General features: G+C 42.5%; 1 protein-coding gene across 2 annotated transcripts in view; it reads right to left on the bottom strand.

Moving 5' to 3' along the window:
- PRMT8 (protein arginine methyltransferase 8) overlaps positions 1-8,266 on the bottom strand; it is a 129,223-nt gene extending 120,957 nt beyond the window's left edge. The window contains exon 1 of one of the 2 annotated variants that reach the window (XM_018557789.1): positions 8,160-8,266. In XM_018557789.1, the coding sequence (XP_018413291.1) occupies positions 8,160-8,228 (69 nt within the window). In that variant the 5' untranslated portion in view covers positions 8,229-8,266. Of the gene's footprint in view, positions 1-7,656; positions 7,902-8,159 lie in introns of those variants that run through there. The other variant, XM_018557782.1, reaches the window with a different exon arrangement.
- Between the last annotated feature and the right edge of the window lie 9,673 nt (positions 8,267-17,939).

The following is a 17,939-nucleotide window of genomic DNA, read 5'->3' as shown; positions in this document are numbered from 1 at the left end:
CCCCACCAGCAGGCACCCAGTGATCAATATATATGCAATGTTTATGTATGCTATCACCCTAGGAGGCCTGAAACTAGTTATGGAAGAGCTAATGGGGGAAATAATTTATGCATCCTTGTGCGTAATAGGTTTCTTCAAGTTCTTTGTTTATGTACACATGTGATCCTACGCTATAGTTGGACCATTACTCAGAATACTATTACAGACAGGTTAATTTCAATTACAAAAGTATGCAGCACCATCTCATTATTTTCTACAGATATTAAATCATTAATGAAAACAAAACATGGAGGCTATGAATGCTAACTTGTCCTACTAATAATCGTAATTGCCTGGCTGCCATATTGATCGTCTTAATTCATTACTTACAGTTTCTGACCAGGAACAAGGTTGCAGATAAGGACTGCCTAATTGACTCTGTCTCTTCTGATCTGCATGCTGTAATGATCCACCTATGACTGCACTCGGATTATAGATGCCTGCCTCAACTATTTCCCTGTCTGACCACACTTCTATCTTCCAATTTGGTTTGTTGATTGTCTGCTAAATTCACTGCTAGACCGTTTAGGAATTACACCCTGGTGCATTAGCAGCATAACAACCACACAGACTAGTGAACCTGATTTGATGACTCAGGGTTTCACATTGGGTGCCTGGTAAAACAGGGGGTTCGCTAACTGTGAATTATACTTGTCCTGGATCATGGATTCAGAAAAGTAGTTAAGCACCGGGGAAAAAATAACAGACAGGCAGCTAGCATTTTCAGAACAAGGTTAGCAAAGACAATCCTGCTACTGTACTTCTCTAATGATAGCTTTACTTTAGGGCTGCAACAACTAATCGACATAATGTATTTTATTTTTTATCCGATTAACCGATTAATCGAACTTAATAATCGGCGAACTAATCGATTTTGAAAATAATCGTTAGCTGCAGCTCTACTTTACTTTATCAGGTTATGTGCATAGTGCTTTAAAGTGTACCTTAATATTATATTAACTACTTATATTAATCCCCTTACAACCAACTTCCTTAGGATCCCACATTAAGCTGGAGCCTGTGCCGCTCCTCTTCTCCCTGACAAGCCGCTCCTGTGTTGGCCACCTGGCACCCCTGTTGCCAATAGCGCCCTGTGCTCGCCATGGCAACAGGGGCGAGGGGGTGCAGCCAGGCCGGCCCTGGCTGTTCCCCCTCTCAGCTGAGCCTGAGGTGAGTGCCTCACTTGCCCCATGGTAGCTACAGCCCTGATCCCATACCTTATTTCTGAGATATCAGCTGCTAGCTGTGCAGTTCGTCCGCATTGATAGCAGTCCCTGTTCCCAAATTTGTGCTTGCTCCACCGGACTCCCATTATTAGCTCTGTGCATGCTCCTGGCACTCAGCAGGAGGTAATGCAGATAATGGAGCATCGACTTCGGCGGCTTTGGGCAGGATAGGCAGATAAAAGCCGATAAATTTGAAAATAAAGGTGCAAGATCTTTGCGGGGTTGTCTTTGAGGCTGGGGGAAGGTTGCAAGGGGTTAATATAAATGTGAAGTTACACTTTAAATTCTGATATCTGAAGCAAATTAATTGTTTAAACCTCACAGCACTAACTCAAGTCATTTGTGCTTTAAAGGTGACCTATACTTGGAAGTATGAAGGTGTAATTTTTGACCTACTCCTTCTTCTTGCCTGGCTGTATTTTTATTATAACAGGTTCTCTTTTTAGGATCACCTAACCACTACTTATCTGCTGGAGCCTTTGAAAATACATGGTACTTCTGAGTAGAGGGTGGCAGGAAGCAGTGCTCTTACCTAAGAATTTTATTGGCAGACCAAACACTACCACATGGGGGAGAAGAGCGGGCCTTTGCCAAGCAAGGTGACGATGTCCCTGTCCTGTAAGGTGCCCTTGAACATTAGATGATGGGGAATAGTCCTGGGATATTATGGTGGGACTGGGGACTCTTTCTCATCTACCAGTTTTGATTTTATTCCCGAGATGAGATCAGCATGAGCTTCATAGCCTGGTATATGAGCATGTTTTCAGCTCATGCGAGAGGACATAATGCTGCCATGAAAGGAGATAATGCAGCCAACCTCACAAACATGAAAAATGGTGTACAACAATGTTGTGCATTACGTCTTTTTCACCAAGTAATGTCTGCCATTTGTATCTGACAGCAGAAGAGCAGAAAACACTAACAAATGTCACCAGACTGGTAATATTTTATATTGTGTGTATCTAATAAAGTACAGCTTCAGTTAACTCTTTTTGGGGGGGGATTTGGAAAGAACAGGGAATAGTTGAGTCTTTGCCTACTGGGCAGATTTCCCCGCACTTCCTGTGCTATCACTGAAATAGGAATTGTGGGGATACCTCTCCAAGGAGGACACAGACAGCAATACAAGCACTTCCTATGGCAGACTAAGGAAGAGTAAGAACCTCTTTTCTGCTCTCTGTATCCTGGTTTGGAACAGTTTCCTGGTTTCCCCAGGATAGGAAATCTCCCCAATGGGGACACAAACCACAAAAAAATCCTAACTCTTCCCAACGTGGTAAAAATTGAAAAGACAGGTTTGGGCTGGTCTGTCACTTCAAATGGTTAATCCATCCAAAATTGATATTTCAGGATGTGGTGATTCAGGAATCCTCTAACAGTATCGTTTGAGATAGCTGTTGGTAAGAGGTCCTGCATTTTCTTGTTATTCTTGGCTCATGAGGTCCTGCATTCTTGTTATGAGGGTCCCCCATCTCTACCTGCTGGGTGTCTTATTCTAGATCTGGAAAATGCAACAAGGTGAGTGAGAATACACAAAAAGAGATGGAAACAAAAGGTTGGTAAAAGAGCCAAGTGAGTGACCCAGTATATTGAGCTTCACCTATTACAGTACTCAGATACAGGATGAAAGGCACTTAAATGAAAGGATTTAGGTGCCACACTTGCTAAGTGATTTATAACTGAATATACAGACTACATTAAAGGAGAAATATGAGGTGAGTGCTTTTCACTCACCTCATAGTTCTAGCCGACCTGTGACAATGAGACTGTCACAGGTCGGCTCAGTAGATCGGGAAGTGAGCGAACACATACCGGCGTTCGCTCACTTCTCAATCCCCCCTGGATTTCCTCCTCCCCGCTCCGATCCTCCAGCGCTGACTGGCGGAACGGACGGGGGAGGGGGCGGGTACAGCTGGCTCTGCCTCTAGATAGGCAGAGCCAGCTGTCACTCACGCAGCTGGGCGGATCCAGGCATAATTGTCGGGATCCGCCCAGCCGTAGCTCGCAGTATTTTGAGCTTAGGGTGACGGTAGGACGCTAGTTTGTGTCCTCAGCTGTAAATGCTCAAATAATCTCTGAATTAGTACTGACACTGTCCTTCCTTCTGGAGGGTGGCTACTTTTGTTCCCCATTGTCCCTGTGTCTGTTGTAAAAAAAAAGCAACCGCTCCAAGCTCACTCCTGTGATGGACAACAATCTTAATACAAATCAGTAAACTAAATGTGAGATTGTAGTCTATCACAGGAGAGAGCTTGGAGAGGTGACTACTTTACAAGACACACTGGGACCATGGGGAACAAAAGTAGCCACCCTCCAGAAGGAAGAACAGTGTCAGCACCAATTCAGAGATGATTTGAGGCTCTACAGCCAAGTGATACACAAATAAGATACAGTTTCATTATTGGTTAGGCTACTTGAAAGCATTTTTAAGATGTAATTCCTGAGTTCAGTGTCACTTTAAAAACAAGTGTCCCCATTCAAAGATTTCCCCTCTACTCCTGTTCTAGTGACAACTCAAATATTTGGCTTTTCCATCACTTTCTGTCCCGGCGACAAAAGTCCTTAGGACAAATAGAGGTGCTAAACTTTACCTACTTTATCCAAAACTAAAATACAATTATTGTCTTTGGATACACTTTTAGGTATCTATTTCATGAAAAATAAAAAAAACTGTTGCACACCTAACTGATATTTGAACTTTAAAGGAGAACTATGAGGTGAGTGATTTTCACTCATCCTCATAGTTCTAGCCGACCTGTGACAATGAGACTGTCACAGGTCGGCTCAGTAGATCAGGAGGTGAGCGAACACATACCGGTGTTCGCTCACCTCTCGATCCTGTCACGGATCTCTGACGTGGCAGGGGAGGGGCTGGATCCCCTCTCCCCGCTCCGATCCGCCTGCACTGACTGGCAGAACGGACGGGGAAGGGGGCGGGTACAGCTGGCTCTGCCTCTAGATAGGCAGAGCCAGCTGTCAGTCACGCAGCTGGGCATATCCCGGCATAATTGTCGGGATCCGCTTCAGCTGGGGCGTCTCAGTATACCGCGAACAGCAGCTCGCGGTATACTGCGGCGTCTCAGTATACTGCGAGCTACTGCGAGCTACAGCTCGCGGTATACTGAGCCTAGGGTGACGGGAGGACGCTAGTTTGTGTCCTCCCGTTACCCTAAGGAGAACTATGGGGAAAAGCCTTAACCCCATAGTTCTCCTTTAAACGTTCTCTAAATGGCTTTATTATTTTTCCCCAGTAAAGACAGTGTTGTAAACTATAAAAGTTCATTATGTATTATTAATTGTGTAGAATGACACTTGTTACATATGTACAACTGTGTAAATAAATAGTTAATCTTGTATCCAGGTTGTTTACATATATTTGTTCTGCATATATACTGTAGCATTAAATGGTTATCTTTTAATGAGAAATATTAGTAGAGACAAAGTAACAAACACAATTATAACAACTCATCCAGCTTATAGAGCTGACCGCAGTAAGTTTTGTATGGCAGTTTGCAAATATCACTTCCAGCATACACTGAGAGTTAATTGTGTTAATGAATATGCATATGTACGCTTCCTTATTAACAAAATGCATTACACAAAACTGCAGTGTCTCCACCCTCATAAATAATGAACAGCAGTCCACCAAATCCTGATATTTCACTTAAACGTCATGGCGGTCTCTTGTATTGGTGAGATCTCGGGTCTGCATACCTGATGTGCCCGTAATGAGGCTTCTCCCTCTCCTAGTAGAATTTTAATGTATTTTACATATAATGCAAAAAGAAAAGTGGGAACACGCCAAGGTCAGCAGGAACACCCCAAACTTCCAGGAGGGTGAGAACAGAAACATAGCTATGGAAGGGAGATATCACAATTGGCTTATTTAAGGCACCTTTCATAAGGGTGCCTCAGTTGGATCAGGGATCATGCAAGGATCCACTTCTGATGCAAACGATGTCACAGTGTTGACATCTGTGTGGTCCAGTTTTATATCCATCTTGCCATGGAGGAAAAAATTGAAATTACCTGACCCATGTTGGTCTATGAGGAATCGGATGTAAATGGACATGTGTCCTTTACATCAGATTACCCCCAATCTGGCAAAATGGAACACTGTTCTGTTTGTTTTTCCGGGCCTGGCCGGAGCCGGGGGTAACCGGATGTAATCGAATGCCCATGTGTTTAGAATTGGCTGCCCATAGACTAATATTGGGCTTCTGAGCAAAAAGCCTGTGTGAAAGGGCTCTTATGCCCCCTTAACGGTGTATTTTCACTATTGTGCTGGCAGATCTCATTATCAGTTTTAAACTAGATGTCTGTCCCAACAAAGGGTTAAAGATGTGAAGTCTTGCTTGGCACAATGTATGTGAATGGACCCATTAAAAAAACAACTGTCCCTCGGTTTTCCCCTCCAGTTCTAATTTGAAATTTTTCAGAGTAGCTTGCAAGCTTCCTGTAGAGTCCAATGCAGTCTTGTTCCAAAGAAATGTAAGAAATATTTTTTTTTTCTATGTAAATGTGAAAACATAACACACATATAGTGGGTTTTTTTCAAATCTGACTGCAAAAGTGGATTTACACTTTAAATTACTGTATCTGTTGCATTAATGCATCTGCATTCAGTGCGTTAAGGTGCGCTGCATGAAATTGCCAGTTCATTTTGAATGGGCTGTTTAGTGCATCTTAAAGCTCAGAAAAAAAGACCCTTTTCTTAAAGCAGAACTCTGGACAAATCAAATCTTTGTTTGCAGTTTGCAGTCAGGCTACCCTTGAACTGCAAGGGTTAAGTGCTCACTTTGTCTAGGGAGCTAAAATAACAAAGTTATACTCCCAGAACCGCAACCCAGGCTTGCTCTTAGAGCACTCCACTCAGCCTCACTCCCTCTCACTTGAAACTTTGTGCTTGATTTTAAAAAGTGTAAAACAAGGTAAACTAAAGAGAACATGGAGGCACGTGCAGGGGAATGTTCCTTTAAAATAGAGCTTTTTAAAAAAAATAAAAGCATTGCACCTCTGCTCCTCAGCTCACATTTTAGTAAATTTGCTCCTGAAGTCAGAGTCTTTCTCATTTTATACTCAAGTCTTCTTACACCGCATACAATCTGTACTAATAGTATACATTACATGGCAAGTCCCCTGATTATATCTGAATACACAGGCCCTTTATTTATAAAGCACAGACATATTACACGGCATGTTATAGATCGAGTCACATCAGTCCCTGCCCCCGAAGAGCTTACCATCTAATGTTCCCATCACATTCATACATTCACACACATAGGCCAATTTTTGGTCATACGCCAGTTACCTTTTTGGCATGGAACCCTCAACAATAAATCATTAGCAGCTCCATAATTGTATATTTATGTAATAAATTACATACACCTGGCTATATAATACCTGATAAGTGTAGCACATGATTATAAGACAAATGCTTAAAAGATGTACTCCATAAAGATATAAAAGACACAAATGGATGCAGCTCTGTAAACATAAATGCCTCCTTCAAAGTATTTTTTTAAACACAAACAGCGTAAGTAACTTAATTTGACTTGGTATCAGCACCCTGCAGTGGCTGTACAGCTGAGCTCAGACTGGATGACTGAGAAGCAACACAAGGAGCCAATTAAGTGTGCTGCAAGAAGCATACTGATAGGAGGAGAGAGCAGAGTGACAGAGAGATGAGCTCACCAGCATACTGCTTCTCTGTTCACTGTTCACTGTCCAGTAACAGAGTGGGGGTGGGGAGGGGAGGAGACCTGTAAGTACAAATTAAACTTCAGAAGTTGAGTGTTGAAGTTGTGATAACTTCAGAACTGGGGGGAGGGGAGAGAGAGAGAGAGAGAGAGAGAGAGAGAGAGTGAGTGAGTGTGTGCAGTAATCTGTTGCCTGGCGTTCGGCTTTAAATAATGTGACTAGATGGCATTAGCTGGTCACATTATACTGGGTTATACACCTGATGACTGCATTACATATGCTAGACAAATGCTAAAGGACATGTATAGAAATGGAAGTAACTAACCGCATGACACCTGAATATACATCACCCACTTCATCACATCAGGTTGGGGGGGGCTCTTATATTGCGCTAGTAGAGTTCTGACACCGGGATACAGAGCCCCCATCCCCTGACTATACAATTTGCATGAACACACAGTACATAGAATTGCATTATATTTGACAATAACTGCATTACACCTGCACAGCTATATTCTCAATGCCTGACTACTCGCAGCAATGCCGGATTACAATTCACCCCTTCTCATTTTATTAGACCTGAATATACAGTACATGGAACAGGATTGCATTATACCTGAGCACTCATTATACAAGCTTTCGCCACTGCCCCCCACCACCCCACTCACACAGCCCCATGCTGCCCATTCACCTTTACTCCTTCAAGGGCACAGCATGCCAGTATAGCTGCCTGGGTAGCTGGCAAGTGGATCTCGTCCTCCATGCTGCTATAGACACAGCACCGCATCGAGCATCACTTGTACAGCAGAGGCTTTATTATGCTGTCACATTACAGATTACAAACGCTGCTTACTATACAGTGAATGTGCAGCATCACATGGCTCCAGCCCCATTACAGCCCATGTCACGTTCACGCAACACGGCAATGCCTCTGCAATGCAACCCCCCTTCCTTTGATCGTTGCGGGCTGATGTTGCTGAGGATCGCGATGGGTGACCTGGTGGTACCCATATCCATGCAAAAGGTGAGATCGGTCCCTGAAGCAGTGACACAGCCACAGACAGCTCTGTCTAGCAGAATACAAGCCCCCTCATCGCCCAGCACACATGCTACCCCATTGCGATGGCCACATTTACCTTTCCCATGCTGTCCCAGGTCTTCCCAACCTTACGACCCCCCCAAGCCATGACCTACCTCTACAGTCTCAGTTTCAGCCATCTTCCTTCTTAGGAGTAAGCAGCGGGAGGAGTGTTTCATTCCCATAAGAGCAAACTCTTATTTTTCTCTTCTCTTTACAAATCTTGTAGGGTGTAGAAATAAAATATCCAAAAACAAGCAAAGAGAAGGCAAGCTTAGCCACCTGTCTCCGTCCAGCTGCAGGCAAAGGGCAACTTCTTCCACTTTAAACTTTTGTCCACAAGTTGAAGTTCTTAACTAGTCAAAATAAATAAATAAATGGTACCCAACCGAGGAAGTTCTACCAAAATATCCAAAGCTAAGGTCATTGCAGAAGCTTTGGAGACAGCAGCATCTTGAGGTGCTCAAGTGGAGATAGCAGCATCCTAGTCAAGAGCCCTAGTGAAGATCAAGTCCAGCACCAGAGTCAACTGTAAGCTTCTAGGACAAGTTAGGAGGAAACCCCAAAGGAATGCTTATTAGGAGAAGCTGTAGATTAGCCCCAACATCCCCTCAAGGAGAGCCACAGAAGAAGGGAATTAAATCCTCCTACAGCAAAGATGGGTTTCTTTTTGCCAGTCTTCACTCTTCTCTGCTCCTGGATATTGCTCTATTTTTCCAAGGGGAAAAAAATGAACTGAACTTTTATTAATGATCTTCACTTGCTTGTTGTAATCCAGATGAAACTGTGTCGATTAGACATTGATATATATATATATTTTTTCTGGGTCAGCTCAGTAACTCTTTCAGTTCATCCTCTTGCTGATTGGAGAAAAGGTTTTTTTTTTCCTCAAGCCCCTGTAGCTTGCTTGGCTTGTCTGACTTCTTTTTCAATGGGAAACTCATATGCACAAAAGAGAGAGTGAGAGAGAGAGAGAGAGAGAGAGAGAGCGTGCTTATAGCATCAGGCAGCATAAAGAACAATATCAAGTGCATTACAATATAGTGCAGTGCCCCCTAAGACAGCTTCTTCAGAGCTGAGATCACTGCACCCTTTCCTGCATAACCTAGTTAAACCAATATTTTTGCAGTTGTCTTCAGGGAAGTTTTACAATAGCATATGCTCTGTGTGTGTATGCGTGTGTGTCTTATAGCAGAACTGGGCTTTGTGTTGTTTCAAGCTGTCAAATATTAAGTATAGTCAAGTACTGAGATGCTGCTTTGTTTTCTGTGAATCACATTGAAGTCATCTCATATATAGTTACAATGCTTTGTCATATTGTGTTAGGCACTGGAGCTGGGGAACTGTAGGTCTCAGCATTTTGAAAATGCTAAATAATAGTAAAAATAGTAAATAATAAATAATAACAATAATAAATGTAAAGATATGATTGTAAAGGAAACCTTTCCTGGGATGTATGGAATCTGTCATTGCTGGTTTCTCTTTTTGCTAATGGTTTTTGCCTGGCTGTCATATCAAGCCTCCTGCTTCAAGGCATTGAACAGGTAGGCAGATAAAAAAGTTGGACTTTCCTATCTACCTACTACATTATGGGTCTGTGACTCTGAAATGATTAAAGTAGAGGGTCTGCAGTTTTGCCATTTACCAACAATAAGCTAGGTTGACAGAGTTAGAATTTATCAGCTGAAAGTATTGAAGCCGGAGGATCAGCATGTCAACCAGGAAACTAGCATTTTCAGGTGGTTAGCATTGTAGCTCCTATTGTTTTCATGGGAAAGGATCTCTTTAGGGCTTTCCGTCCTTCCCTCCCCCACTTCCCACCTTTCCTTCCATCCCCTCAGTTTTGCAATTTAGCAACACATAAACTAGGTTAGCTAAATTGGAAATTTTCAGTTGGCAGCTTATTGTTCTCTACCCACTGCAAACATAAGCTTGTGCCCTGATCTTTTTGACTCATAGTCCAGGCAGTTTCTCAGAAAATGTTGCTGTCAGAGGGCCAGTTTTTCAGGAGGTAAGCAATAGCAATCCCCATATTTGTCTTAGAGAAAGTTCCCCTTCATGTCCTTCCTTGCTTCCGTTCCTCCTACCGTTCTTCCTTCCTCCCATCTTCCTTCATTCCTTTCCTCCCTTCATCGCTTCTTCCTTTCCTCTTCTCCCACCCCCTTCTTTCTTCCTCCCCCCTCCTTTCTTTCTTCCTTTCCTAATCCTTTCCTTCCTTCTTTCTTCCTTCCTCTCCCCTTCCTTCCTTCCCCCTGCTTTCTTTCTTCCTTCCTCCCTCCCCTTTTCCTTCCTTCCCCTTCCTTCCTTCCTTCCTTCCTCCTTCCTTTTCTCCCTCCTCCCCTTCCTTCCTTCGTTTCCTCTCTCTGTCCCACCCTCCCTCCTTTCTTTCTTTCCTCCCTCCCTCCCTCTATACTTCCTTCCTTCCTTGTTTTCCTTCCTCGTTCCTTTCCTCCCTCCCTCCCTCCTTCCTTCCTTCCTTCCTTCCTTCGTTCCTTCACTCCTAAGTTAGTAGAGATAGAAATGTTCAGTTTACAGCTCAATGTTCTCTGCTCACTAGAAACACAAGCTTGCACTGGGCTCTTTGTAATTTATTGATACAAAACCTTCAGTTTTTCTTCATTATTTTGTTAAAAGTAAGATGAAGGAGTATTCTGAAAAGAGCCCGACATCGGCACCACACAGCAGCCAAACCTTTAACCCCTCTGGGTTTACTTAACATCTGCAGCACCAAGAAACTGCCAGGCAGCCATAAAAACAACATAAGAACCTTGCCCCTTGCATTCCCCTTGAAGGCACTAAAATTCTCCCGCCTGATGGTAGGAACGGCCTTGTGGCAAGTTTTAGATTCCTTTAGGATAAATCTGTAGCAGTGAGTGGTGTCAGCTCAGAGGAATGTGTTTGTACGCTTCAGAAAAATTCACATTGTGAATGGCAAGGTCATTGTCATTGCAAAATAAAAGGCACGAGAGTAGAGAGTAAATTCTATCACTATTTCCATCTCACAGCTATTTACCGAACACATCATTTACAGATAATCATTGACTGATCACAGATAGATGTGTGGTTTGTTTTCAATGGCTAAGATGTATAGGGAGAAAATAGTAACTTGATAGCTGGCAGAGCAAAATATGAAAAGTGTGTAGAGAAAATTGCACAGACATTGGATTGTCCTCCAACACTTTCTGATGGAGTTGAGATTTACCTCCTCCCAAATACCACACCTACCTATTGGCCAGTAAGGCCCTCCTTTACATTGATGGGCCCTTAGGGATTTTTGGGAGGCTGGAAGGGGTGGGCACTCAGTTTCATACAGAAGTGTCAGATTTATATATTAGTGTTTCAAGGTTTGGTCTTGGGCTACTCATGAAGGTGTTTAAAGGTATTGTAGGTCATGTTAGGTGCTTTTTGTTCATAAAGCCAGTCTAGTAAGTTTTAGGAACTAACAGGTGTGCTTGTCAAATGTACCCAAATGACCCTAAGTGGGTTGGGCTAATAGCAAGGGTGGAGTGGACATACCATTTGTGCGGACTGTGGAGCTGTACAGGGGGCCTCTAAAACTTGGGTACCCTTTTATACTGGATGTGGGTTAGATGGATGCTGGACGCTTCCAACTGTCATGTAGACTTAAACACAACTTAGTTCTATCTAACTGTCATTCAATGTACAGGGAATTGATTTTTTTTGAACAGGGGATGAGTTGGTCTTGCACTGGGGCATCCACCGGTAGCTGAGAGACGGCTGTGTGAACACTTTTATAAGAAAGAATTAGAACAAGAGCTCTGCTCTTTCTTTGCAAATTACATTAAGGAAAAATGCATTTCAGAGTACAAGCAAAGCTTTCATGTTCCTATGTGAGGGAAGAACCTCTGGGCCCATTTGGGTAGTCACGTTATGGTAACACGCTATCACAACACACAGCAAGGTGTGCATCCTGCTGCACTTTTTTGTTGTGCCTTTAACACATAGCACATTAGCGGCTGTTGGACAATGCACGACAGCATGCTAAGAAAATGCTGCATGTCCCATAATAATGGTCTATACTTAACGCAGAGCACCTTAATGCAACCTTTTTGCAATGTGGAGTCTGGATTAAAGTAACCTGTTCTTAGGGATAAGAGTACAAGCTATAGACCATAATGCTAAGCATTTAAGAGCGCCTGAATGCCCCAGTAATTAGGCTTTTGACTCTGCTCACATTTATGCATTGCAGGTGCAGTGTTTTGTAGGCACATTTTACATCCTTTACCATTGAACTCTATGTAAAGCACATTTTGCTGGAGACTGCATCAAAGATACAGCAAGCAGGATTTGTTTTTAAATTTCTGATGGAGACAGGTACTGCTAAACCCAAAAGCATCATGCTTAAAGTGAATATGTGCTTTACCTATAAAGGACAAAATACTACATATACAAGGGCCTGTGCTGTTTAAGTTCTGTTTGTCAGGCGTCATGTAACTATTAATATACTGTCTTTATAGTGGGAGAAGAGTAATTTGCCCTAGTTATATGCAAATCCAAATGTCATTTATGATGCATATTATAATGGAATGCCTGATGCCTGTTATTCTGTGATCTGTAGATTGAATACGCTGGAAAGTACAGAAACATAGAGATTTCTTATTATTGAAGCTATATTCTGGTAAATATAAAAAATGCTGATTTTCACACTTAGGTATTTATTAAAAACAATAAAGGTATTTTTAAACGTAGATAGTGTAAGTATTTCAATCTGTCTTGATACCAGCTTTGTGTAATCCATTGCAGCATTGAACTCTCAGCCAATCAGAGTCTGCTGCATACTAGGCCCTTTTAGGCCGGGTCCCACCCTATTGGGTTCCAGGCAATTGGCCCGTCATTCATATTCATCAGGGTTGGTGGGGGCGTTGAGGAAGCCCGTAGAGAGGGAGTCCATGGGAGCAAAGCACCCCCCAAAGCATGCAATTGGGTTTACTATATCACCATGGGCCATAAAATCACATTGTGACACAACTTGCGAGTACCTTATTGTGAGGAATCACCCTTGTGCCATGGAATAAAGGCATGCCAGGAAGATAGTTGAACTCCATGTGTGGCACTGAATATGTACTGGCTCCATTACTCAAGATAAAGCTTATATGTAACCAACAAATGTTGTGCGATTTTTGAATTGACCAGCATTTGGAGTGAATTTTAAGTTGCTCTAGTAGAACGTGACTGGACATCCCTTCCTTCTGGGCTGGGCAGCTGAAGAGAGATACATGTCATCTGTGTGGATTCTGTTCTGGCAGCGAGGGCTGGTGAGCTTGATGACCGCTCTGTCCTGCTCAAAAGTAAAGTAAGTGTTGAAGATTACACCCATAGGCTATGTCTGGGTAAAAAGGCGCCAAAGATTGTGTAGAAGGAACCAGATGCAAACCAGCCTGTGGACTGTGGTGGCTGCCTTGGTGGTATAGCTCATCCTCAAGACCGGGCCTCAGTGCATGGTAGTTACAAGTTATGGGCTTTGGGCCATGTGCAACTGGGCAGAACTTGGAGTTAAAGAATTTGTCATTGCCAGCCCTGAGAGAGCTGGCCTTCCACTAGGTAACATGTGCATATGCTGTAAAAGAGCGTACTTAGACAAGGGGAGAGAAGACGGGTGACCTTATCAATCTTTTGCTGTTCCTTGTTCAGTCACCAGTAGGTGACAGAGAGATGACTAAAGCTGACCATACACTATGCACATTTTTGGATGATACTTAATGATCAGCTCACAGTAGAAGCAGGTTGGAAAATCTTCAAAAGAACAGAGTCAGCTGCCGCCTCTGTTCCGGTATCATGACAGCGCCCGTCAGTAGCTGCCAGAATACAATGAAGACAACAGGAGATTCCTCGATCAACACTCATAAGTGTTGATGGAGGAACCTGTTATATTTTCTTTGTTCAGCTCGCAGGTTGAACAAAGTAAATATTGCAATGTATGGCCAGCTTATCCTGCGTTGCTTAACTTTAGTAGAGAAAAGTCAGATCCCCAACAAACTACAGTAACCAAAAAAACCCTTCTTGTTCTGGTTGTGACTGCAGCAGAAGTGAATTCTGGTTGGTAGTTATGGGTTACAGTCCTTAAGAATAGGCACTTAATGCTACACTCCGGGCAAAAAAAAATCTAATTTAAATATATTCCTCAATAGCTACAAAGGATATGAATTCACTTTTGTGCTCCAAATGCTTTTATAGAACCCGGCATTACCTTGTAAAAGTAGTAGTGACATCATCACTGAGCTGTACATAGCCTACGCAGAAAGCAGAGCTGTGGGTGGTACCCAGCAGGCTCCACCCACTACAACCTGCCTGCAAAAATCTACAGTAGGGGCAGATAAAAGACTAGTCACCCTGCACAAGGAGAGAGAGAGCAGCAGTGGTCTTTATTACAGGAATCTCCTGCACAGAGGATAAATACAGTTGTTTCTTGCGGAATTACAAGAAATGCACAAAGGACACCAATAGCCAAGAAAGAATACATATGACTTCTATTAAAATAATATTTGTTTAGCTAGGATTTCAGCTTTAACAATAAGAACTCTTCATTTTATAAGGCTGAAGAGGGTAAAAAGGATTCTAATGAAATATTGATCTCATCTAATGTCCCCTTTACCCATGGTCCACACAACACAATGCTATTTAATCATGCTATCCAGTGTCTGGGCTGTCCTAATAATTTGTCCCCATGAAAGAATCTCAGGCAATAGCTGGATCACAAACTGCCGTAAGCCTCTTATATTACATCTGATTGTTTTTATCCCCAAATGTCATCTGTTTTTTATGCAGGATGAGAAATCAATTTATGAGAGAAAACACATCAATGTGACATATTCTCCATCTCTGGGGGTTACGGAGGGAACAATCTTAGCTTTCAGGTGAATGCAGAATGGACTTGTGACCTTGGAGAATGATACTGTCACACCTCCAATGTGTTATGAAGGACAGCATTCTGCTCCATGACCTTATTAACTGAGGAACCGAAAAGATAATTCTGCAGGATTCATTGTCACAATGTGTGACTTCCATAGGCTTTTCACAGTGACATGTTCTGTAATAGAGATGAGATCGACATAGACCGAGCCACTCTGAGGGTATCTGAATGCTATTTTTTATCTTATGTAGTGGAGATCACTTTTCTTTTCTATTCATTTTTTTAATAGATTTTTAGTTGCATGTGGACTAGTAGCACTAGAACTACAGGGCCTGCAAGAGCATGTTGGGCTACACAAGAAATAGCCTGTTTGTCAGCCTCAAATAAGTTTGCCACTTGTTTTGTATTTTACAAGTCTGGCCAGCAAAAATCTTACTGATTACCAATGAGAATTAGCAATAACAAAAGTCCAAACCCAAAAACACAAATGTAATATATTGCAGCTAACCAATCTTTAGATGTGGTGGCTGCATTAGTTTTAAGACTCAGAACCTTCTCAGCAAGTGTAGAAAATACCTGCTGATCTTGCCAAAAATAAATAATTCTTAACACTCCCTGTGAATTGAACTGATATATCAAACAACGTTATCTTCCTTTCAAGCTATCTTATGTAAAGTACAAATCCGCCACCTCCAGTGTAATGAAGATGAAGAGAGTAATACATATTCCCCCCCCCTCCCCGCTCCGATCCTCCAGCGGGAGGAACGAACGCGGGAGGGTGCGGGTCAATCACTGCCTTTAATACTACTTTAACTAATGCTGCAATTGTGGAGGTAAGAAAACTGTAGTTAAGTAAGGCCAATGTGATTTTGGAGTATGCAAGGGCATCTCGTCTCACCCTCCCCATCACTGGTTACTAGAATGCTGTCAGCCCACATCATCATTGGTTGCTAGGACTCCATTAGCTCACAGTGTCACTGGTTGCTAGGATGCTGTTGGTCAACAGTGCCATTGGTTGCTATACGCTATCAGCTGCACAATGTCCTTGTTTGCTATGATGCTGTCAGCTGCACACTGTTAGTTGCTATGGCACTGTTGCCTGCACACTGCCTTTGGTCGCTAGGATGCAACACACCACAACAACCAATGACGCTGTGCAGCCAACAGTGTCATAGTAACCAAGAATGTTGTTCAGCTGACAGCATCATAGCAACCAATGACACTGTGGGCTGACAGCACTCTAGCAACCAGTGACACTGTGGACTAGCAGCATCGTAGCAATCAATGATGCTGTTGGCTGAACATACACTTTGGAGGTGGTCTCCGCTCTCCAGCCTCAGTTCCACCCCCTCCACTATGCCTGTTTTCAACAGGTACATGAATTTCCCAGATAGCAAGCAATTGAGCTGCAAGTTTGAAAATGACTTGCTAAACTATTGCAGACTTGCCAAGCTTCACAATTTTGTTGCATAATTACAGCAAGTCTGCATTGCAAGTCTCCAGACCAGCGAGCTTGCAGAGCTCTTGCTAAGACCTACAGGACTCTTGCTGTAGACTTGCCAAGCAAATTTGCTACAAATTCAAAAAGTGTCAACTAGAACTTGTGCTGCGAGTTTTCTGAAAGTCTACAACTTGTCAGGAATATGTGCAGCAAGTTAAAGGGGTTCTAAACCCTCCGGTTTTTTTTGCTTATATCTACTGCTAGCATGCAGTAGATATAGGCAAGAAGTGTAAAAAAAAACAAAAAACGCTTAAAATCATTTTAAACTTACCTCGTTATCGCCGCTCGTTCCCGCGCCGAGAATCAGGAACTGCTCGTACGGCCGCAAAGGATCTTGGGGCGGGCGCATGCGCAGTTCCGATTCTCGGTCGGGAGACGAGCAGAGACGCAAGGTAAGTCTTTGGACACGTGCACCCGCCTGCAGACACCGCTGGATCGGAGAGACAGAGCAGTCAGCGCTGGATCGGAGTGACGTCACACCGCTGGAGGGACAGATGAAAACATGGGGAAAGAAGAGGAAGATCAGAAAAAGAGACATCATTTAAGGTAAGTGCTAACATTTACATTGGGGGAGGGAAAAAATGTTTTGCCTTTAATGTCACTTTAACAAGAATTACAATTTAACCCTGCCACAAGTTTGTAGCAAGTTATCCTTGCTATCTGGGTTTGTCACAGGCACCAACATATGTTGTGCAGAGGCATGACAATTTGAAAGGGCTAGTAAAGGGTAAAAGTAGGGAACCACTGGCCTAATTTCCCTTTAGGGATACTTTTGAGTTAGGGCCCAGATAAGTTAAGATTTGTTCCCAGTCTAAATATATATAATTTGGCTATTGCTATTTTACTATGACATATGTACAGGTTTCCAAATCATATTCTAAAAATAATAGAGTATTTAGCCCTTAAAAAATGTTATTTCCTGGCACAGGCCTTGATTGTCTGTAATGCTAGAAAATACTAGAATTGTTTCATAACAGATCTATCACTCTCTATAGCTGGTAAAGGATACCATAAAAAAGTATATAAATTATTATAAACATCAATGCCATAGCATAGTAAAGAGTTACAGCTGAGCGCTACAATGACATGAAAATGAGACACAGTTTTTGGCAGAGGTCCATCAGAACTGGGTGATACTTTTGAAGGGTTTTGGTGTTAGCTGATTATAGTTAAGGGACAGATTTGTTTTACTTTATCTTGGCACATAACGCTTGGCTGTGCGATATGATGAAGCTTAATATAGAGATTGATTCAGAGCCGGTTCTTATATCGAACATGTGGCGCCCGAAAGCTCAGATTTTTTTTATGCTGCGGAACACAGATCTAAAAATGAAATTTGGAAAACTATAAAATGAGAATTTATGATATATGATCTGTTTGGAATAATAGCAGCTCTGCACAAATCTTCAACACTGTAGATAGTCATCTTTTTGCGTTGGAGTATATTAACCCATAGTAGCCAATCAAACTTGTTTTAACAGTTTAGTGCAGATGCACAAATACATATACTGTATATACACACAT

This window comes from Nanorana parkeri, unplaced genomic scaffold (assembly GCF_000935625.1).
Source record: "Nanorana parkeri isolate BGI_ZX_2015 unplaced genomic scaffold, ASM93562v1 scaffold14, whole genome shotgun sequence".
In the NCBI taxonomy this organism is placed as follows: Eukaryota; Metazoa; Chordata; class Amphibia; order Anura; family Dicroglossidae; genus Nanorana; species Nanorana parkeri.
The sequence above is the reverse complement of the archived record's forward strand: the minus strand, read 5'-3'. Positions and strand labels throughout refer to the sequence as shown.